At 48.5% G+C, this 23,604-nt stretch overlaps 1 protein-coding gene across 9 annotated transcripts in view; it reads left to right on the top strand.

Moving 5' to 3' along the window:
* The window catches only part of CADM1 (cell adhesion molecule 1), a 138,337-nt gene that overhangs the window by 83,669 nt on the left and 31,064 nt on the right, over positions 1 to 23,604 (top strand). For all 9 annotated transcript variants that reach the window (XM_032709351.1, XM_032709350.1, XM_032709348.1 and 6 more), the window contains exons 2-6: positions 9,501 to 9,647; positions 10,728 to 10,880; positions 13,277 to 13,414; positions 15,097 to 15,252; positions 23,170 to 23,269. In XM_032709351.1, the coding sequence (XP_032565242.1) occupies positions 9,501 to 9,647; positions 10,728 to 10,880; positions 13,277 to 13,414; positions 15,097 to 15,252; positions 23,170 to 23,269 (694 nt within the window). The remainder of the gene's footprint in view (positions 1 to 9,500; positions 9,648 to 10,727; positions 10,881 to 13,276; positions 13,415 to 15,096; positions 15,253 to 23,169; positions 23,270 to 23,604) is intronic.

The following is a 23,604-nucleotide window of genomic DNA, read 5'->3' as shown; positions in this document are numbered from 1 at the left end:
GCCACCGGGCGGAGGCTGAAGGGGGATGTGCAGGAACTGCAGTGAGGAGATTAATGTTTAAAGACGTTAGTGCTGGTCCTACACTAACATTTATAAATCCGAGGGGTGGCAGATTGAGGGCTGATTCCACATTTTTTCTTCCTCCTCTGTAAAATAATAAATATGGTAAAATAGCTCTCAGAGCTGCCTTTATCGTGGGGATGAATCAGGACAGTTGGTGTTGCAAGAGACTTAAAACTTACAAATATGTTGCCCTTTAGGCGAGCATTCATCATCGTGTCTGATCTGGGATCTAGACTAAAGACTTCTGTTATACCTTTTTATCCTTCCTGGGAAGTAGAAATTGGAAGGAGTCCTGGCTTTGATTGTAATGCTGCTGCTGAGATTTTTTTTTTGCCCTGTTTTTGGGGGCAGTGTCTGTCGCTGATGGGGGTCTGTTGTTCTTTGACAAAAGATTTCGTCTCTGGTCTCTAAAACAAAAAAGGTGGTGGTGGGGGAATGCTTAAAAAAAGAAAGGGAAGGAAGAGACCCCTAAAAACAGTGCCCCTTCCTTATGATACAGTGCCCATACAGGTGATGGGTTGGCAGTGAAGTTACCGTGGGTGCAGCGGGACCAAAATCCAGGACTGAGACATTCACATCCATGCTCCTGCCCAGAGAGGTGAAGAGTGGGCAGATAACACCTGTGAGCAAAGCCACTCACTCCAAAGGCTGGGATTTCGTGGGAGGTGAGATCAGCTTTCCTCCCCTGATGGCAAAATGGGAATTAACTTCAAAGGGCAAGAGAGAAACTCAGCTTGATCCACAGAGGAGGATTTGTCCGTGCGTTCCGTTCGATGGGCCAGTAGCAGAGGGGTCACTCCAGTGTCCGAGCTCTTGGTCATTCCAGCTGGTAAATGTTCTGCCTCCTGCTTTTATGTAACAGTAAACTTTTGGGATAACAGTTGGACAGGTGTTTTAGAGAAGGCTCCTGTGTATAACATGGCAAGGATAGCACTGGGATTTAAGGCTGGCTGTGTGCTGAGCCAAAGGATGGGAATAAGCAAGGATACCCCAAGGAAATACTGTATTCCAGTGTGTTATTTGTTGTCCTCTTGTGCTTCAGGACATTTTCTACAGGTGTGCCCATTTGTTATTAATTTTGTCATTTACTCCTTGCTTATTGCAGTGGTGAACTAAAGATTTCAGACTTAAATATGCAGGTGGTGAAGGGAAGTCCTTTCTGTAGGGAAGAGACTGGGCTGATGTTGATCAGAATTCATCGTGGGTGCTTTATGGAAATACAGATTTCTTGGGTTTAAAAAAGATTATTAAGCTGCACGTTGTGACAGATGCTACTGCCAGTAAAAAATAAAAAGGATGTGGAAAAAATCTGCAAGAAAAATGGGTTACAGGTATGGATATAAGACATATCTGCTCATTAGAGTACAGTGAAACCCATCATCTGACTTGAAACAGGACTCCGTGTTGTTGGAAACCCTGTCGCTCTGGCTGATGGGAGTTCTGGGGCTGCACGTGGGACAGGTGCCATCAGATCCATCGAGTGTGTCCCACAGCAGCTGGCAATGGCAATGGCACTGGCACTGTCCCAGAGCCCCTGGGGGGGGGGCAGAGAGCCCCTGGAGGTGACAGGGGCTGGTGGGGTCCCTGGGAGGGCTCCTCGCTGGTGATGCTGTGGGTGATGCTGTGGGACAATCCCCTGCCCTGTCCCCAAGTGAACCTGCAGGAACGTGGACCTGTCGGCTGAGGGGAAGGTGGACAGGGAGCAGATGGGGAGCTCCCTCCCCAGCTCCATGTGCCGGCTCAGGGTGTGAGCAGTGCCGTGCTCAGTGCGAGGCAGGTGGCTGCTGCTGGCCACTGCAGGGCAAAACCAGAGGTGACAGTGATGGTGACAAACCTGCAAACGTGTAAATTCTCTCCTCCTGTGCTCAGGTTTTGGCAGGGGCTGCTGCAGCTTTACCCATGTGGCAGAGACAGAAAGGAGTGTGAGGCAGCAGGTGCTGTTAAACAACCTTGTTCTGGTCAGGGAAATGCACTGAACATGCTCACTGATGGTGAAAACCAAGTATTTCATCAGTGCTCCCTCCTCTTACCTGCAGCCACCTGCTGTACATCAGGGTTCAGCTCCCCATGGAGCAGCTTATGACAGGGAGAGGAAATTCCACCTATGTTTGAAACTCGGGATTAATCAAGGTCTCCTTCCCTGGATCTGGGCTGTGGGTGTCCTTGGTAGGAAGGTAGCTGGAAGATAAAATGCAGATAAGGAGTTCTGTATTAGGGCACCATTAATAATAAATGTGTGTTGATCCTAACTGTGTTATTTAAACACACTGAATGGAAGCAGTGGCCTGCTGGGACTGTCTCGTGTTGTCAAACCTTCTCCCTTGCTGATGCTGCTTTTGAGCAGTGGCGGGGGCATGGCAGGGGTGGATTTTAGGTGGTGTCCTTGGCAGGTGATGGCTGGTAGTGATGGACAGGCATCAGGAGGAACATGAGGTGAAGGTCCCTGACTGTATTTCTTCTGAGGCCACGCACAGCTTTGCCCTTTCCTGCCTATTTGCTCTCTCCTCTGCACTCTTCTTGCTTCTGCCCCTTGATGTCCCCCAACAGCCCCCTCAGAGCCCACAGCATCCATCGGGTGCTTTGTCAGCAGCCTGCCCTTCTCAGATCCTCCCACAAAAACATCTTCTATCTCCCTGCTGTGCAGCAGCTGAGGAGCTGCTCGTACCAGAGTCCTTGGGGGGACACCTGAGTAAACCCCTGACCTTCTGGGAGCAGGACAGTCTTTAGTACGTGACCTTTACTGTCTTGGCAATGGACCATCAACTTCCAGAAAGAAAGCAAAGACTCTTCTTCTGGAAAGTCGCTGAAACTGAGCATCCCTCTGTAGGTAGGTAGAGAGATTAACAAAATAAAGAGCTGCTGTAGCAACATCTTTTATTTAAGAACTGTCCAGTGGGTTAAGAAATGAGCTCTAAATGACCCACACAGTTTTCCACGCTGGCCATGTCAACAAGATGTGTCACTGTGCTTGTAGACAACAGAAGCTCCACTGTGGTGAGTGTGACTCGTAGGATTCTTCCTCCAAATGATTCAGCCCCACTAGCTTGAAATACAGTTGTATCCTGAAAGACTGAATTTCTGGCAATTGTGGTAATTTGCTTTTCATCACAGGATTTATTAGAAATGTGGGATAAAAACCTGAGATGTGCAGAGCAGCAGACTCCTGCTGCCATGCCACATTGCTCCTCACCGGGCTCCTGGTGCAGCGTTTGCCGTGTCCCCTCTGGTTGGTGACAGAGCAGATGGATATTGATCCCCGGTGTCCACCGACGGTAACCTTTGAAGGGACAGGCGATGTATGGCCGGGGAGTTTGATCTATCAATATCTGGGTAATAGAAAGACAAGGGTGACATCTAATCCCAGCACAGGTGACGGATCATAAATCTGCACGGACGCGACGACAGGAGTGCGAGGGGGGTTGAAGAAACCAGTTCAGGCTGAAAACCCTTTGCCCAGAGGTGCAGAGGTTTTCATGGCAGAAAAAAGGATCTTATTCCTAAGGCCAAAGAAATATTTTAATTTGGTCATAGCACAGGATTTCTGCCCCTGTACTGTTTTGGTTTCAAACCAGTGGAAAGAATTCCCCGATGCCATTGCATCACACAGATATTCACTATGTTTAAAGTCAGTGCAGCCTCCAGTGTAATTTCAGAGCTATTGTCATCCTTTATTCTTACTCTTTAAGCCAGAAAAGCCATAAAGGTGGCAGCGGCATTTCTTTTCTCCACAAATTTAATATCTGTGCACAACTCGCTTGGATTTGCAATATATTTCTCTGAAGTGGCTGTTTCATAGCGTAAACTCGCTCCCCACAATAAGTAATTTTTAGCACCATCTTGCACATTCCCTCTGAATGCAGAGAGTAATTCAGGGGAAGTGTGACTGCGGCGGGTGCGAGCGGGGAGCGGAGCGGGCGCCGCGCAAAGGTGCCGAAAGCGTTCACTTGTGAAAATATGTGCTGAGAAGGAGGGGAAATAGGTCCCCGTGATTGCTGGGGCTGAGCACAGCCTGTGACAAGGAGATGAGATCCTGGCGCCGAGGACGCCGAGCAGCAGGAGCGGTTCTGTTCCTGCAAACAACGTCAGGGAGGCTCAACAAAATCAGGTAGCTGGTCCTGTGCGTGGATCAGTGGTGGGATCTGCCTGGGTCTCGTGGTTGCTTGTCCTTAAACGTGTTCACGTTGTTTGCCCTGGGTTTGGTGGTGAAGCCTGTGGGAAAAGCCACCCAGCGTGGCAGCCACGTGTGGGACAGGTGCAAGTGAGTGGGAAGTGTCTTCCACCGCCCCTGCTTGTGGGCACGCGTGGCAAGGCCAGTGTCTGCCTTGGCTCTGCCGACACCTCTGATACCTTGTAGGTCACCAGGGAGTCGTGCCTCTGCTGGCAGTGCACTGCCTTGGCCATCAGCCATCTGTGTTTACAGATCCACCAGAGTAATGTTTTGGGAATAGGTTCTGTGAATGATAATTCCTCCCACCCCTCCATTTTCCCCCCCTAAATAGGAACTGATGCTCTAAGCTTCACCAGGTGATCCCAAACCTGGCAGCAGCAGAGTCATCCAGCAGCAGTGCCCTTTCTCAAAGCAGTTCTTTTAAACCTGGTGCAGCAATAAAGAAATGATAACATGCATTAAATTTGAAAGTAAAAATCTGAATACCAGGTGAGTATTACCATTTCAATTTGCTGTAGTCGCTCCCAGAGAGAGACGTGGAGCTGCCATATCCCTTCCCTTCATGTCACTGAGCAAGCTCTGCCTGGTTTGGCTCAGCTGCACCTTCCTGGATAGAACCTGTTGCTCTTGGTGTTCAGCACATAGGGATTTCCGTGGCCAAAACTCCCCAACCATGTGTTGTAGCTGACAGACTTGCATAGAACAAACTCAAAAATGAGATTTTTCTAGAAATCTTTTTGCTTGCCACTATTACTTTTTTTTTTAAGAGCTTTTTGCCTGGGAACTGGAGTTGCTGAGTCTGTTGCTGGCTATGGAGAGGATGCTGAAGAGAGAATAAGAGCTACTCGAATTCTGGGAAAATCTCAGAGAGGCTTGACTCGGGGTCACAAAGCTGGTAATTACATCTTATTAGGAGAGAAAGTTGCTGTTTCAAAAGGTTAGTTGTGGATCTTAAAGGAAAACAAAATTCTCCTCTGAGGGTCAGGGTCACACTGACAGAAGAATTGCTCAGAGGTGCCAGGTCTGGCTCCAGGCTCCATGACCTTGGAGGGTTTTCCTTGGGGACTGTGCATGGCTGGAAGGAGCAGGAAGCTGCCTCTTCTCCTGCCTTCCCTTCGCCCCAGCCTTTCACAGTCACCTTCCTTGTGTGAGTGGATGAGAACAGCCCTGTCCTGATGTGCCCCAAACATACATCAAGGAGTGCAGGCTGGCTTTAGTGCGGGCTGGGAGCGTTGCTGCCCACCCCAACCCGTGTGTGCCGGCACAGGACCCTCCAGCTGCAGCCCTGCCCTGTGCACTGCAGGCCACGGCCACTGTTCGTGTTTTGTGGGCAGCCTGGTCCCAAACTGTTGCCATTCTCTCGCCCCTGAAAAGATGCCACGACATTAACTCCGTCAAAAGCGGTTGCCTTTTCTTGCCAGCACAATCAGCGTGGATTGTCCGTTCTCCTCCAAAGTTCAACTGTGACGACTGCAGCTTTGTAAAACAGTCTCTCAAGACTTGGAGCCCGGGTGGGTGGAGCTCCAGCAGCTTCTCCCAGCACTGCCTTGGCTGTTCTTCTCTCCCTCCTAGAAGCAAATTTGCAGAGTAATTAAATGGCAATTGAGTTTCCTCCTTTTTCCTGTATCTGATCATGACCAAGAGTCTTTTTGGTTTCTGTGCTCTTCCCAAAACGCCAGTTGGGATGATTGTGTGTTTAAAGGGAAGAGATGAAGCTCTCTGTGATGGATGAGAGAGCAGAGAATCTGGTCAGCCAAGAGAAAAAACATGAAGGAGACAAAGCTTCTGGGGGAAGTGGATGCTCAGTGTTTGTAAACCTGCTTGTGTCAGCTCTGGCTGGTTCTTTAACCACCACGTTCCTTTTAGGTCCCTGAAACTGATAGATGAGTGTTGACATTCAAATTCTGTTAATTCTGGGCGTGGAGCATCGTGCTGCTTTTTTCCTCGAGTGTGTGAATAGACAGTTTGTGTATCTGTGTGAGTTGTTTCTTCTGACTCAATTTATTAAGAGGAATTTTGTTTAGGTTTACAGGCTTACATAGTTCAGGTGTAATGAAAACTCCTCTTCCTTGGAAAGCGTTTGTGTCGGGATCCCGCAGACTGAGCCAGCAGTGCCACTGCTCACACTGGGATACCTGTGGCTCGGGCTTGCTTAGAAATTCCATAGAAATTGAAGAATCGTGCTCCCCAGCACGTATTTTTAATATTTCCCTCTCCTCTCCCTGGCGCTTCCCTCTAGCCCGGTGTGCTGCGAGCGGAGAGAGAATTGATTTTAAATGTGACCGCTGCATGTGAGCCAAGGTCCCTGGGCTGTGTCCAGCTGAGGGGAACTTTTGAAACACAATTTACTCATCTGTGTCTGTGTGCAGCCTTAAGAGCGGAGACTGCAGTGGTCTAAGGCAGGAAGACAAGTGCAGAAATTAATTGTGCAGGTTGCAGCCAAAGCGTCCCTCAAGCGTTGTGTTCCCCCGCCTCACTCCCCCTTCCAGTAAGTATAAAACACGATGTCGTTTTTCACCTTGCACAGGGAGATTCAGTGAATGAAGCCAGAGAGTTGCTTTGGGTAATGAAGGAAGCACACAGGGCGTTTTCCCTCCCCCTTGCACTGCACACACCCAATTCCGGCTGCGGAATTCCGTGTGATGCACTGGAGTCAGTCTGTCCAGCACATCACACGCTGGGGTGAGGATTTGTCCTTCGTGCTGGAGTGCCAGTAGGGAGTTTTGGTCTGATACATGGACACTGCACAGGGGCTTTCATAGTCCCTTCACGTGTTATAGATGAAAATCTGACCCATGTAATTCTCTTGGGGTTTTTCCTGTTGGATCTGCTCGTGCTTTGCCCCCTCAAAGCCTTGCCAGGGGATTTAAGGTTGATTCTCAACAGTAGCTTTCCTTTGCTTCTCTCAGCTCTGAGATTCCACCATGGGTCCATAAACTTCCGTCTCCCCTCCCCAGTCTGTCCTTTTCTGTTCCAAAATATTGTCACGCTCTAAATGTGTCTACTTTAATGCTCCTCAAAATACTTATATACTGACAGTAAATATTTACAGAGAAACTTCCCGAGGCGTTGACATGAGGATGGGTCTAAAGAGTTCTCACTTTGCATTGCATTTTTATTTAATTTGGAGTTTGTAATTGACGCTGCTCGTGGAAATAACTTTGCTGTCTTGGTGAGCAGGAGCAGATGGGAGCACAGACACCCCAGATCTGGAGGGGTGTGTGCTGGTGCCACGTTTGGGTCAGCGGAGCAGACAGCGGTGGATTAGACACCCTTTGATTCAGAATAAATAGGCAAAGCCCAGCAGGCTGTGACTGCTCCAGGCTGAGGGGGGGCTCAGCGTGTCCTTACATGCACCCTGCCTGTCATTAACCCAGATAAATGCCTTGTTCAGAGGGAGCTGATGCCAGCCCAGACCGAGGTGCTGGACTCTGCAGCCATCCATCGGCAGGTTTAATGCAGCATCCTGGCCTGAAAAGCTTCAGTGGCTTGAACTTCAAATAATTTATTTCTAAATTACTTCTACTGTAATTCTTATTAATTCAGATAGTCTTCTAAGCTGATGTAAAATTCAGTAAACGCAAGGAACAGTTTAATGAATTGAAAATAGGATTGAGTCTTTTAAAGTAAATGTAAAAAAATATGCTGGCAATAATTGCTTAGATGGAAATCGAATCTTAATAGCTTTGTTAATGATTTGTAGGGAATATTGCATTTATGAGAACATATCAAGCTGATCCTTGTGCAAGAACCTTATTTTGAATGGGTTTGATAAAATTATTCCCCAGAAGTAGTTAGTAATGTTTAATATTTTTGCATGAACCACTTTTGAGATGTTTGATTTCGTCGATGCCACGGCCTGACTGTGGGGATATGGGATGTGGCACAGGCTGTGGTAGAGCTCTGCTGTGATGGCCCTTGGGATTTGGGAACCGTTCCCCACGGGCAGAATAGAATCATTTAGGTTGGAAAAGCTCTCTAAGATCAAGTCCAATCATAAACCCAGGACTGCCAAGACCACTACTAACCCTTGTCCCCAGGGTTCAAGAGGGCTGTGTTAAGGGTGTTGTCAGTGTGATGGGGTGGCTGGATGCTCATCTGCTCTGAGGGTGTGGAGCAGAACCAGCTTCATCCTGATGCAGAGAACGTGGAGCAGGAGTCAGGCAGATGTGCAGGACAGACTCTTTGTCTCTCTTGCAGGGGGGTCTGTGCTCCAATGTAGGTGTTTGATAACAACTTTTCTTGTTGCACTTCAGAGTTCATCAGTCTGGAGAAAAAAAATTTGTGCTGGGAAGGCAGAAGAATGTGCCCAGTCTTCAACTTGGTGTCCATTGGATGTGGAGAGGTGTCTGATGGTTTATCAGTTTCTCCAAATATTGCATCTTTTTGTCAAATAATGAATTCAAGTTGGAAAGAAAGGAAAAAAAAATTAAGAGTGCAGGATGAGAGAAAACCTGGGTTATAAATACCATCCCCAGATTTGCTGTGCACAAACTTTATCCAAATCCTGGCTTTCTCGTGGCTAAGGTGGAAGTTGGGCTGTCTCCCTGCCACTCCCTGTGCACAGGCAGCTGTGGAGCAGGAGAGGATGCTCCTGACCATCAGCCCGTGGCCGGGTGCCCATTAGTGTACCTGCACTTCCTTTGGCAAATTGGCAATCAAAGTCTCAAAATTTCGCCCACTTTGCTTCCCAATAGCTACAGAAAAATTGAAATGCAAAGTGCTTTTCCCCTCCCCTCCCCTGTGTTCTGTGGTGTTGGATGTCTCAGCGTGCGGGTGATGCGCTGATTCGGTTCATTAGGAGGAGAGTTTTCGGGGTGATGACCTGTAAATGATTACAAGGCTCCCACAGCATAATTGCATGGGATCCTTTTTTTTTTCCTGCCTCTGGACATTAATAGCACCTCCTGATTACACAGAGTGAGTAACGACTGATCCCCTGAAGTCTGTCTGCTCCAGTCAAAGGATAAGTGCTTCTTACAGCAAGTTGTTCTTTCAAGGTAATTTAACAAAATTCATCTGTTGAGAGAGGAAACGAATTTTTGGTGTTTCTATGCGTGGCAGTAATCCTTGTTCCACTATTCCCATGGCAGAGTCCCCTTCCCATTGCTCCTCTGTAATTTAGTGGTGACCAGCTGGCTGGGCAACCCAGAGCCGAGGGCTCACCGACCAGTGTTCCTCTGTTGGTGTCAGTGGAGGTTTTCATTCCCAAATGAGACTCACTGGTGTCATTTCTGACCTCAAGTTCTGCCTTTGCTCTGTCCTGCAGGTGATGGTCAGAACCTGGTGACGGAGGACGTGACAGTGGTGGAGGGGGACGTTGCCACCATCAGCTGCCGCGTCAAGAACAGCGATGACTCGGTGATCCAGCTCCTGAACCCCAACAGGCAGACCATCTATTTCAGAGACTTCAGGCGTAAGTTTGTTGTTCCTCATTTGATTACGACTTCTGCACCTCACTCGCGCTCAGGAGACGGCGTTTGCAGAGATGTCTCCTGTTAAGGTAACGCTGGGCACTTACAGTTCAGTTGGTGCTGTGGAGGTAGGTGAGACAGAATCATAATCTCTCTCCTTAATGGAAACCTTCACGGTCCCCTCTAAAAGTCAGAGCGTCTTACTTTGCAATAGGAATTGATTGTCGTAATTCAGGGTGAATTGCAATTGAGTGCCAAATATTTAGCTGACACAAACAAATTGAATAGAGCAACACCAAGGCAGCGCAGTGTTCTCAGAGGTAATCTCTCTGTTCCAAAGACTGAGAATTTCAGGACAATCTGTGCTGGTTTATACCCAAACTGAACTCTCACGTCACTTGCACGTCCAGTGAATGAGCCTGGCTTTCTGTCTAGTGGTGGCAATACCACAGTGGCTGCAGTGAAACAGTTTAGATGGTCTGTGTTAATGTCCCTGTGGGTCTGGGACACGGCTGTACCCTGTGCCCAGCACTGTGGAGAGGCACAACAAACACTGTGCCCTTCTGATGTGGGTATGGTCCACCCACAAACACAGGCTGGGCCTGGCTTACTCCTGTTTGCTGTTGTTCCAGGCCCTCATGTTTGACTGGTGACATTTTAAAAGCTCAGTTTCCAAATTCTTAAAAGAATTTGGGAGGCCATTACTGGATAGTGATTTTAAACTCTACTTCTCCCAATTCCTTTCTCGCTCATGATCTCTCTGAGTGCATTAGGCAGTGACGGGGCTGTGTAAATACCATCAGCATTTTACCAACACATCCCTAAGCCCTCTGATAATAAAACCATGTCCAAAGATTTGATGCTGTGCCCTGTGATTTGCTTTTGTTGATTATTTGAAATTATCTGAGACCAGAAAGGTTTTATAGGTCTGACTTCAAGATAAGAAGTGGGATGGAAGCTGGTCAGGAACCCAGCGGTGCCTCGATGTGCTGCTGTCTGTGGGGACCTCTGGGATTGTGGTGTGGTGGGAAGGGGATGCTGCATCTCTCCGCGCAGTCACCAAGGCTGTGCTTGCCCCACAGCCCTGAAGGACAGCAGGTTCCAGCTGGTGAACTTCTCCAACAGCGAACTCCGAGTGTCCCTGACAAACGTCTCCATCTCTGATGAAGGGAGGTACTTCTGCCAGCTCTACACCGACCCCCCCCAGGAAATATACACCACGATTACGGTGCTCGGTAAGGACCCGGTCGGGGCTCGTGGGGAGCCTTGTGGTGCCTGGACACGCAGGGTCAGTGGGATGGGGCTCTCTGCGGTGCTGGGAGAGCTGCAGCCACCTGGAGAGGGATTTAAAGCAAGGATTTGGACACTGAGAGCTGAGGCCAGGCACGTGCAGTGACAGCAGCTCCACTGTTAGAGCGGTTCCTGCCGATTATCAGTGGCTGTTAAGGCTCCATTAATGGGAGAACCTGAATCAGGGAGGGTGACTTAATGTAAGATCTCCCTTGCTGATTAGTTTAAATCTTCCTTCTTTTGCTTAATGAGATTTGGGTCTTAGGTTTTTATACGTTGCTAAGTAATGTTTATAAGCAGTTTTACTCCAGCTATTATGGTTATCAACACCTTCAAAGTTTCTGTGTGCTTTCCAGCGCTCACAGGCACGGGAAGCTCTTCCAGCTCCTCTCTTTAATCGTACACAGGGAAAAACAGTTTGTTGGATTTCGTTTCACTGCTGGCAACCTAGGAAAGTGTTTGAAATCAGAGTACTCGCTTCATTCACCTGTAAGCCAGCACTGCGTGTCTTTCAAGTGGGAGACATAATGCAGGTTTTTTTGGTTTGGTTTTTTTTGAACATGAATCGTGCTTCAGAGTTGAGGGGAAAGTCTGTTTTCTTGCCTTGTACTTCAGTTGTTTTTGAGAAGGCTTTGTGGCATGGCCAGTGTGTGCTGCCTTTCCCCCACACCACTAAAGCAGTGATTTCTTGTCAGCTTCATCACATACTGAGGTCAAACCTCAGCTCAGGAAGCAGGCAAGGATGAGGAAGGTCTATTATTAGAAGGTGAACATGGGAACAATTTGCCTCAGCACTTGTATGGAGAGACTGGACACCGTGACACCAAGGATAGCACATCTTCCCTGTCTTTCCTATTATTGACTCCCTAATTAGGGAAGGAAGTGAGCCAGGGCAGAGGAGTGGTTTTCTGTGTTAGCTGGTCCTCACAGGAACATGTTTCCTGCCAAAGATCTCGTGCTCATCACCCAGACTTTGGTTGCCCAGATCTGAGACTCTTTCAGAGAGTGATTTTGCTCATCTGCTTCTGCTGCTGCTGGCTTGGGAGAGCAGAGTGAGGTGTCGAGGCATCCCCTTGGCAGTCGGCGCTCGGAGGGAGCCGCGCGTTTGCTTCAGCACTTCCAAGTCTTCTGTGACACGAAATGTAGATTTATTCTTGCCTAATTGGAACATGTGAAAGTCTCAAATATGTAGCCCGTTCTGTTCTTTTTAGAGAAAAGCCACAAGTGACTAATTAGTCCACTTGATCATCTGGATGGTATTTATATATATTTGTTCTTCATTAGCTTGAAGACCTGTGAGTCACATCTGAACTATGCAGTTGCTTAATCACATTGATCTGAGCAAAGTTTAGTTTCCTTTGGAAGTTCTGGGATTTTCCGAAGCCATGACTCTGCCGTACAAAGTCTCGCTGTTCACTTTTTCCTGGGTTTTGCCTTGCTGCTGGTGCTTTCATGGGGAAGAGGTTCCTCGTTCCCGTGTTGTAATTTTTGAACTCATTTGTTCCATTTCTGGGCTATGCTGCAGTGGTTGTTACCCCCTGAAGTTACAGCCTGTTTCTTGATATTTTTGGATGATTTTTCATTGAGTACACTGTTGCAGCTTTGTGTTTTGGGGCAGTCTTGAGCTAGGGCAGATGGGAGAGCAGCAGATCTTCATCCCAAAGGGCTTGTCATCAGATGTGGTGCCTGTGGCTGGATGCAGAGCTGGCTCCCTCCTCATGCTGGGGCGGTTTTGGGGTGGTTTGTGGGAGTGTGGTGGGAGGCAGTGCTGTTCCCAAGGTGGTTGCATTCCACTCTGTGCTTGTGCTCAGTGGCTTTTCGAGCATCCAAAATGAAGTTGATGTTTGCTGGCCTGCTTCCATGCTCACGGCTGAGCCTTGGAGCTGAACAGCAGGAGAGAAAAATTGCTATGGAGGTTAGAGGCTTGGTAAGTAATGCACTGCCAAGTGTCAGCTTTTGTGTTTCCTGTCCTTGTCAGAGAAGTCAGGAAATGTGCACGGAGTCAAGCTGGATTTTTAAATAGCAGCACACACCCGAGGAGCACAGGAGGCTGCGGCTCTCCCTGGAACGGTGCCTGCCTGGGAGGGGGAGCAGAAAGTTAAAACCCTGATAAGTAATAATTTGTGAGACTGCGGTGATTATTTGGTGGAGAGTGAAAGTGCTCACTCCAATTACTGTGAAACCACCTATCAAAGGGTTTGATTGATTGAAAGATCAAATAAATGCTGTTTGCTCATTTCCTTCAGTAGATTTTACAGGTTTTCCTCGAGGTTTTCTCTTGTGTTAGTGATCAAAAGATGTTTATTTCATCTGGTATGTGTTGTGTTGGTTTCCATTCTAGTCCCACCACGCAATTTGGTAATTGATATCCAGAAAGAAACCGCCGTGGAGGGGGAAGAGATCGAGCTGAACTGCACTGCCATGGCCAGCAGACCAGCCACCACCATCAGATGGTTCAAAGGCAACAAGGAGCTAACCGGTAGATGTGTCCTCTCAGTCACTTGCTTTGTTCAGAGAGCTGAAGTGATTTATGTAACGCTGGGTGTTTGTTCTCTGCTGCCAGTTTAAGGGGAAAAAAAGAAAAAAGTGGAGCGAGCTGCTTTGAGCACCAGCTGAGGAACAAAGCACTGTGTGGGCAGACAGATTATTCCCTAACGCAGGGGGCTGAACTCCATTTGGTCCTCTGCCTACCTGCCAGCCTCGAGTGCCGGGTTCTGGAGTCCTGCTGTAACTGCAGGTGACCTTGAGGAGCCCAGAGCTGTGCACTGAATTCATTTCTGTGTGGCTTGTGTAGCTTTGTGCCCTGTTTTAGGTCTGAGAGGGATCGTCTGGGCTGTAAGGATTTGCAATTCACCTTCACATCTAGCTCCCTTGTTTATAGAGCGTTTTCCCTGTGTTCAGTTGAATATTCATCCAAGATGGGTTTCTCCTACTCCCTGAAGTCTGGTTGCTCCTGGTACTTGCACATTCAAGTCACTGACTCTGATTGCATGTGACATGCTGTTAGTTTAAGTCTGCATGTAGATGTGAGCTTGGTTGACAACACCTTTGTGCTTTACCCAGTCTGAGACACTGATGGGCTCTCTGGAGAAGTCCAGACTCATTACTTCAAACCCACCCCCCTGCAAGGGCAGGATAGAATCCTCTCTTTAGGCCCAACACTTCTGAGCATCCAAGCAGGCAAACCTGCTGCCACACAAAGTGGTGCCCTGCTGAGCCCCCGCACGGTGGTGTGCAGGGTGTTAATGATCCCATTCTGGTTCCCTTCCCCATCCTGGTGGACAGCAGGGCAAAGTGTTTGTCCCTTTGTGCCTGACCTGTCCAGCTTCTTGATTGAGTTTTCTCATGTTGGCAGTTGAATCCCAGCTTTCTGTTCTCTGGGAAGAGTGCTGAGCTTCGTGCAATCCCAGCTCACCCTGCTGAGTCTTCAGATATTTTTTTTCTTAGCAGAATTAGGGAGACTGAGACACTTGGCTGTGGGTTATGAATCACAGGAACTGTGGCTTTGCCCATGGGAAAGCCTTTCCTCCAAGTATCAGGGTGTGTCTGTCCCCTGTTTCACTCTCATATATTATACAAAAATATTTGGTGTCTGGAAGAACTCTGCTACAGAAGTAACTCTTAGTGTTTCGCCTGTGAATTCTTAAATAAAAAGGCACAGATCAGAGCACTGAAACTGGAGCAGAGCTGTGCTATCAGTGGCTGCTTGCTGAGTTCCTGGAAAAATCCCTTTTCTCCTGTCTTGTCTCGTCTTGTGTTGTCATCCTGCTCGTTTCTGTGCCGGCATCCCTCGGGCAACTGGTCTGGAGCTGGGCTGCCCTCCCACTGCACTGCCTTTCCCTCCCTCGGACAGAGCACTGCAAATGCTCCTGCCTAGCAATACTACTTTTAATTAATTTAATCTGTTCAATCACTTTGGTAGCTAATTGTTGGAGTGGGGGGGATTTGTAGCTCATTGGTTTAAGAGTGTGGGGATTTGGGGACGGTGTAAGGGGATTGTTAATCATTGCAGCAACATCCTGTGGACTTTAATTGACCAGAACCTGACGGAGAGGAGGATGGGATGGGTGTCCAGAGGGAACGTGGACAGGAGGGAGCTGACCTGACTGCAGCAGGTGCTCCATCCTGTCCTCACTCCACTCTCTCTGTCCCCTCCTTCAGGCAAGTCGGAGGTGGAGCAGTGGTCGGACATGTACACGGTGACCAGCCAGCTCCTGCTGAAGGTGGGGCGGGAGGACGACGGGGTCCCTGTCATCTGCCTGGTGGATCACCCTGCGGTCAAAGACTTGCAGACACAGCGCTACCTGGAAGTCATGTGTGAGTAGCAGAACCTTTAATTCTCCTAATGTATAAAATTGCTCACTTGGGAGTTCAGGAATCGTTCACTACGTGATGAAATTCCAGCATCCGTGGGGATTATATGGTGTTATTTAGAATAGAAACCAAACTGTTTGGTGCCACTTCATGGGCAAAGCCACGACTTTCCCAGCCCTCTGTGATACCATAAATACTTACCTTCGTTCTCTGAAGAAATAACTCTCTGTACGTAGAATTTGCATCAAAGGTTCCTGGCTGTGCTTTATAATTGTCAGAACAGATTAAATCTGAGTATTTTTCTTCTAGCAACCTACTTATCTCTTTGAAAAGTGTTTCTCTGCTCCCACTTCAAAGCGACTGGCCACCGTGGTGAGTTTACTGCAAAAACTGGGTACTGTGCAAAAGAAACTCAGTGTTGTGCACTGTGAACATCTGGCACCGACGGGTTTTGTACAACAGAGTGACTGGAATTCTGTGGAATCTGCAGTAGCAGCACTGATTGAGGCCAAGTTGTGCTGCTTCCTGCATGTTCAGTGTTAATAATGCATCTCCCTTCCCTTAGGAGCTGCTCCACTGTACGTGACAGTAACAGGGTTTCTGAGCAGGTACCTGGAAATACCTGTGGTCCCAAATATAGCTGTGCTGGACTTCCAGTTAGTGGAAATGTTGGAGCTGTGTACACGTGCCCCTCTGCCCCAAGACAGCTCCCAAAAGCAAAGTGGGACAGTCCCTGCAGCAAGACCAGGTGCTTGGAACACCGGGGGCTGAGATGATTCAAAGTTCTTGTTTTTGTAGGTTCCCTTCAACTACCTCACGTTGAAAGGAGAAGAGGAAGTTTTGTATTAATTTATTTCATCTGCTTCATTATGTAGTTTCATTATGAACATCTTGGTTACAATTCTCATATCTCCAAAACTAGCGGGAAGTAATGTTCCTGTAATGAGGAAAACAGGAATGATCAGATACTGCCTAAATTGGCAGATACGAGATTTCTTGTGACTGTGCTAATGTGTAATTCATTTATGCAAACTTAATGTCCATTAACATTTCTTGTAGAGCTCCATTAGCTTTAATAATACATTAGCACCTTTGTGAGGCTTGATCAAATACTTAACAGGGAAGAGCAAAAAATCCCATCTGCCCTGTTCTGCAGAGGGACTGGAACCTCTCCGGGTTGAAAGGGCATCAGACAACCTTGAGACTTCCTTTCAGAAGCAAGGAAGGATTTCCTCTGAAATCGTGATGGTTTGGTGACATAGGAGAGGGCAGCTGTTTTTAGGAGGAAAAAAAAAAGAAAAAAAATATTTTTTTCTCTTCTTCCTCAGGTAAATCCCTCCTTGACCACTTTGGTTTGCAGCCTTAGGGACTTCCCTGTGCAATGCAGGCAAAGCACCCCTAAAGCACAGTTCTTCGAGTGTCCTACAGACACCTGCAGCCTTCAGCTCCCACACTGGAGGTCCTGCTGCATCCCATGCACAGGTTTCTGCCTTTAGCACCGATTTTTATCATCCCCTTGGGCTGTTCCAGAGCTGTCTGGGGCAATGAGGCAATGGAGCCTCCTCAGAAGGGAACAGAGACGAGCAGGGTGTTCAGACGGGTTTGGTTTTATGTTCTGAATTACACTCTGAGCCTGTTCAAAGCAATTATGTTCAGATATTGGGAGCTGACCCCGTTAGCCTGGCCCGTTCCTGCCGTGGCAGCAGCAGATGCTGCAGAACAGCCCCAGCCCAGGAACGTGTCACACGTCGTGACCTCGCGGCTCCCGGCAATTAACGGCTCTGGGACTCGCCGTGCTGGAGCACAGCCAGACACCTGCATGTCATACCTGCTGAGGGGCCTGAACTTGGAGAAAAGGCAGTTTCAGAGCAAACTCTTACCCTTGAGCTTTTCCTGGCTCAAGATGATGATGCACAGGCCAGTGGGAGAGTGTGGCTGGAGGAGGAGCTCCTTTTTCTCATGGACAGGCATCTCCATCAGTCTTCCCATGGAGGTGGGCTCAGCCTCTGGGAGAACTGGGGCTCCTACAACCAGGCCTGACTTATCCATTCTCAACTGCTTTTTAGATGTGGGATGTGCAGTCCAGGCAGAGGATGCTCCTCCAGCTGCTGTCCATGCCCTTCCACTGAGCAGGACGTTACCTTGCAGGCACCCAGGTCTCTGCAGCAGTGGCAGCTGGAATTCCTTGCTCATCCTCTGTGGATGTTGCTGCTTTTCTTGCAGCTGGAGTGGCATCACTCAGGTCAGTTAGCTGGGCTGTGTGTTCAGCTCTCTGCTCTGACATCCCCTCCCCACAAATCCTGCCTGCCCCCCCACAGGCACAGCAGATCCACCCCTTCAGAACATCAGTAGGGCACAGGAAAATGCTTTTCTCAGTAGACGTCGTATTTCTCTACACTTAATGTATCCAATGAAATGTGTTGGGGAAGAACAGGAGGATGATGGATGGAGCCTGCTCAGATAATGAGGTATTTTTTGTCTGATTAAATTTCAGAGTAGGGAGAGATTTTTTTTTTAAGGTGCAACTCAAAAGTTGTGGGGTTTATTTTCCAAGAAAAAAGCAGAAAACAGCAGTGCTGGGTATTAACTCACCCCTACTCATTGACTAAGCCATTTATTGCCTATCTCCCATGCCACAGCCTGGCCTATGGTGAAGTTAAGGATAAATGTTTCCACATGGATGGTAAGGTGTGTTATTGTTAAGAAGGCTCTGCAGACATGCACCACAATGTGCGTGAAACCCTCCTGGTAACACTCCTCAAAAGAGAACAGGATGTGACCAAGGCTGGTGTGTATTTGCAGTGGCCATAACACTTCCATACCTGATGAACAACCACAGCCCTGTGCCAGGGCGGCCACAATCTGTGGCACTGGTGTGGAAACATCCCCAGTTCTGGCTGCAGTCACTCTCTTTTTGTGGCTCAGATCCGTCAGTGAGCGATGGGAGACCAGTGTGTTGGGTGTAATTTTAGAAAGGAAATGAAGCAACAAAATGCATTAAAATATCATTAGGGAATTGAATGGAACCAGATATTCTGGGAGAGTTGAGCCCTTGCAGTGCGTTTCCTTCTCTCATTACGTGGTGCTGGAAGTGAGTGTCAAAGCCTTGATTTGGCCTTTTCTCTGGGTTGGCTTTTTGTGCTTTTCTGAAGTTATAATTAATCATGCATTCATTTTTATAATATTTACACATGTACTTTTAAAGTCTGCCCTGATGGAGTCTGTTACAGCCTCTGCTGTTGCAATGGAAGAACTTTTTGTGCCCAATTACGTTTAAAATCAGCCGCATACATTTGCTGCCGCATCTCCAGTAATCCTTACATTTCCATCCAGCGCAAATATTAATTGCATAGTATGCAGTGAAGTGATTAACATCAATGTAATTTATCATCTGGAGATCGCTAAAAGTGAATAAATGAGTTGTTTTGTTCGGTGAGGTGTTGACCTCTTCAGAAAACTTTGATTTAAACCTTTTTTTTTTTTTTTTTCCTTTTAGTGAATATGAAAAGCACCACAATCAGCCGAGTGTTCAGTTATTTGATTTTCTGGGGCATTAGCCACTCTTGTTTGTGACATTTCCCAGTTGGGTGCTCGTTTGCGAGCTCATTAATAAGGTTTTCTCGGAGGAATGTTGTTGGGAGCGTGGAGCGTGTGGGGCGGACAGGGCTCTGCCATTCGCAGGCATTAAGCAGCAGCATGTGCTTAAATATTTAAAAGAGAAGTGTTTATCCCCAAAATGCCTGTCGGGCTCTGGCATTCCTCTTCCCGCGACAGGCAAAGTGATTAAATTGCTTTTGTTGAGGGTGAATTTTGCAGGGTCGTGTTTGGGGCTGACAGGCTCTTCCAGACAAGTTGTGACCTGCCAGTCCTGCGCTCGTTCCTTATTTTAAACACGGGGTCTATTTATTGAATAGATTTCTGTATTTTGGCTGAAAATCAGCAGTGCAGCCTCTCGTCCTTGTCAGAGGTGAGGAGCAGGCAGGGGATTGCCGGGCTGGGCTGGCTCTGACGCAGGGCGCATTCCTGATGAGCATCCCCGCTGGAATTTGGAATAAAGGTGGCCGTTGTGTTTACACCTGCAGATCAGTCTTAACTTTGCTGATTTCTTTTAGCATTGAAGCCCACATTCCTCCTGCTCTGCCCCGGGTGAGATCAGAGGCTTCCAGAAGTCAGGTTTTTGAGTAGCTCCCTTGGGCACAGAACAGAGCAGGGATGAGGAGCTGGACAAAGCAGTGCCCACCTGAAGGGAGATGTGTAAAGCATTATCTGGGAAATGCTGGGGCTGGAATTACCTCCAGTGGGCAGGAATGTGGCTTGGCCCACGGATGGTGCTCCCAGGGATGCCATCTGGCACCGGGTTTGCCAAGAGGCGCATCAGCAATTCGTACATGGGTCAGAAAACAGATTTTAAAGTTGGACCCGGCACCTCAGCTCTCAGTGCAGGCCAGAACCTGTTCCTCTGAATCCCTGACAGAGTCATTGTTGCAGGTTTCTCTGTTGGCGAGGCTCTGGCACTGCTGAAGACACTGTGTTGCTGTTTTCCCAAAGCAGCACTTGGGAAGAAGCCTTTTTTTGGCTGTCTTCAACCTCAGCAGGGAGCACATTGTCTGGTGGTCAGCGAGGGTCCCGTGGCTGTGCCAGCCGGAGCACTGTGGTACCCCAGGCACACGAGGAGCCAGCTTTGCCAAATCCTCCTGCTGTGCCAGGCTTGGGGGCAGTGAGCTCACCTACCTACAAGATCGTGGGTTGGCCTGATGAAAGGAAACGGGTGGAAATAATAGGCTTAGGCTTTTGTAAGGGCCCAAACTCAGTGTAACGTTTTATCTCGGCTGATTAATGACATCTAAGCATTATCGATGAAGCACATGTTTAAATGGATTAAGAAATCACTAACTGGCAGATCTCAAAGGATAGTCATTAGGGAGTAATCAGCAGTGCTGGTATTTTTAGAGGGAACTCAGGGGCCTGGGTGCTTGGCCTGATGCTGTTCAGTTGAAGTATTTGAAGTTCTTAAAAAGTCGCTGTTAATAATCTTTGCTGATGGTGCAGAAATGGGGTGAACAGCTAAAAATGGAAGAACTGGGACAAAGGCAGAATAACTGGAGTGGTTTGGTAAATTCCCAGCTACGGAGCTTGAAAGCTGTGAAAGGCAGTGGGTGCAGCCTGGGGTGGCCAGTGGCATCCTGAGGGGAGAAGGAGGATTTTGGGGTGCGTGGTCCCTCTGGGGGGGTGTTGCATTCCGCAGTGGTCCCCGATGCTCAGGCACACGCCTCTCCTGTTGTGCAAGAAATCTCATCAGATGCAGAAAGGCTTTGTAATAAGTTTTTCAAATTGGTTGCTGCTACAGCGTAACCTTTAGATGACTGGTATTTAACCTTGTATATCACTCTGAGCTTTTGAATGAATTTAGCTTAATAAAGGTGCCTTATTAAATTACGAGGCTGGTTTTTTTAAGCCGCTAGAAAGAGGCGTAGTAGGAAATAGCTGTGAGTTGTTGGGTCTAATTGGCTGCCGTGGAGCACACAGGGGCTTGGGTGCATAGATGCAAGTGTTTATTTTTATGTAGTAATCCAGTGGTGTGGTGTGATGAAGTTCCAAGTTGAGGAATTTGGGCTGCTGGAACGCACTTGGTGGTAAAAACTGCCACTTCTTGCCTTGCATCCTGTGCCACAACCCGAGATAGTCGTCGCCCCACGTTATGCAGCCGCAGATGTTGCTGCTGGAACGGGGCCCTTTTAACAGAGCGGTGGCAAACGGCTGGTCCAGGCTTTGGAGCCATCAGGGCTCTGCCCGTGTGTGCTGTAAATGTCACAGCCCCGCGCAGGAGCCGGGCTGGGGGTCCCACAGCACTCGGCATTTCACAGAGCTACACTCCGAGTCCATAATCCGAGGGAAATACACTCGCTTTGTGCGAGGCAGGGTGTGAGCAGTGGAAGTAGAATTTAAGATTGTCGAAAGGCACGTCCTTAAACAAAGGGAAGAAAGACACCACCACCCCTCCAGATTCGTGGGTGAAATTTCTTTTTTTTTTGCATGCAATGAGCCTAATGCCAGCTGGTCCTCCAGAGTACCCACCAATCCCTCTGAGTCCTTCAGGCTTGGGAAGCATTTTCCTAAGTGCCTGCTGTAATTCCTGCTGTCCTGGCAAGTCCCTGCTTGGGAGAGACGTTTGCTGTGATAACTGTTGGGAAGCTCTTGGCTTCACCAGTGTGGGTACATGTGCTGATAGACCCAGACTTCTGTTACAAGTGACACCTTGATGTTGCCCAGATCCAAATGGGACAGGTCCACATTGCTGCCACTGTTGGTTTAATGAAGCCTGTGGGACTGGAAAGTGACAGTGGAAGGGCTCACCTGGCTTGGTGGGAGCTCACAGAGTTGGCAGTTCCTTCTTCATACACAAGGAGTACAGTGTATTCCTCCTGATTTCCATAAGTAATTGTCAGTGGTAAACAACTCATTAGAAATACTAAAACTTAGCTAATGGAAAGGGGATGGGAGCAGCAGGAGAGGCAAACGGCAAAGGCAAGCACAGAGCTTCCTCAGCTGCATTCCCTATGTGCTGGGTAAACTGGAAGGTTTCCTGCTCCTTCCACGGCATGAATATAACAGTATCCGTGCTCCTGGCACGGGCTCGTGGTGCTGCCGCAAAGCACATCGTGAGAGGGGAGCAGATGGCCGGGGGTGGGAATTGTGGACGGGAGTGGCTGAGCCCGAGCGCAGCGCTGGGGAGGCGGCGGGTGATTTACCGGCTGCGTAACGCCGGGCTGGACTCGCCCTCCCGTGCTCCTTGTGCAGTGCTGCTGCCACATCCCTGCCGGGGCTGGAGCGCGTTTTCCAGCATGCCAAGGCTGCCCCGTTTCCCACGGGCTTGGGACTTGGCCTCGGGGCTGGTGACACCCCCCCAGCCCGCAGGGACACCCCAGTTCCAGAGCTGCGAGGAGCATCTGTAACGGGGATTAGTTGATGAAATGTTGTGGTGGAGTCATCTCGGGAGAGGATTTACTCGTGTAGCTTATTCCATTACTGAAAATTATGAGAGTTTAAATTGGTTAAATCCTGACACGCAGGGTTTTTTTCCTAATCTCTATTATTCCATAGGAGGCATGTTAATGAGTTAAACACAGTTAATAAAATGCAGCCAGCCAATATTTTGGGTAGCAGTTACTCTCAAAGGAAATAGAAACATTTAAGTGGTTTCAACCTTTATGCATACTGATTTTTTGCCTTCCTTTGTTCCTTACAGTTGAGTAAATTCCTGAAAAATATCTATGGCTTAATGGCACTTGTAGCCTTGAATTGATTTCCTGCACTGATAACGTTTTAGCTACAGCTCAGATTGCGTTTTTAATCTCTGTTTCAGTTGTGGGAGGTAATGAATTTTTTAATTGTGGACTCTAGGTTTGCGGTTTGGCTCTTTTTTTTTTTTCCTGCAGGGTCTTACTAAAGTGTTTTTGAATTGGCTCCCTAACTATCCATGCTTTAATTCTCTGTTTGTTGTAGGATTTAGAGGAGCTTCGTCTGGACAAAATACAACATCCTGTTGTTTACGCAAAGGCAGCAGTGGCTGTGGCTCTGTTTGTGTATCTAACAAGCATCTCTTGTCCAGCCCAGCGTATTCACACCCGTGGGCTCCGGGTGCTGTGGTGCCAGAGCCGCCGATACACCACAAAACCTGTCAGTTCCGGGCACCGCGGGTCTCTCCGGCTTCGCCTCAGCGTGAAGGCAAATGAGTTCCTTTTAGCTTGAGCGAGTTCACAGATAAAGTGTGCAGCAAAATGTCCTTCCTGGGAAGTGCCGTGGTGGGATCCGAGGCGCCACCAGCTTCACCTTCTGCTGCCGGCACAGAGCGGGCGAGGGGGAGCGGCGGCGGCCCCGGCGTGACCCAGGGCTCACAGAGCGATGTTTTGTGTCCTGCAGATAAGCCTCAAGTGCGGGTTTCTCAGAATTACCCCTTGCAAGGCCTGACGAGAGAAGGGGAGCCGCTGGAGCTGACGTGCACAGCCTTTGGAAAGCCACAGTAAGTTGGACCCTTCCCCGGGATGGTGCGGGGTGGCCGGCGATGACGGGGCGTCGCGTGGCCGCTGTTGCCATTCTCTGCTGCAAAGACAATGTCCCAGAGTGAAGGAGAGACACTTCCTGCACCTGAGCATCTGCTGTGCACTAAAGACATCTGGGTTTATTTGCATTTATTCCTGTGTACCTAATGGCCAAGGGATTCCCAATGGAAGAGCTCCTAGGAGAGCTCTTCCCGGCCACCGCGCAGCAGCCCTCGAGTGCAGAAGGGAAAGGCTCCCAACTGGACACCTCTTCCCCCAGGGAATGGCTTGGGTGGCATTAATCTGCAATTAATCT

Source organism: Chiroxiphia lanceolata, chromosome 23 (genome assembly GCF_009829145.1).
Source record: "Chiroxiphia lanceolata isolate bChiLan1 chromosome 23, bChiLan1.pri, whole genome shotgun sequence".
In the NCBI taxonomy this organism is placed as follows: domain Eukaryota; kingdom Metazoa; phylum Chordata; class Aves; order Passeriformes; family Pipridae; genus Chiroxiphia; species Chiroxiphia lanceolata.
Note: the sequence above shows the minus strand (reverse complement) of the source record. Positions and strands in the feature narration are given on the sequence as shown.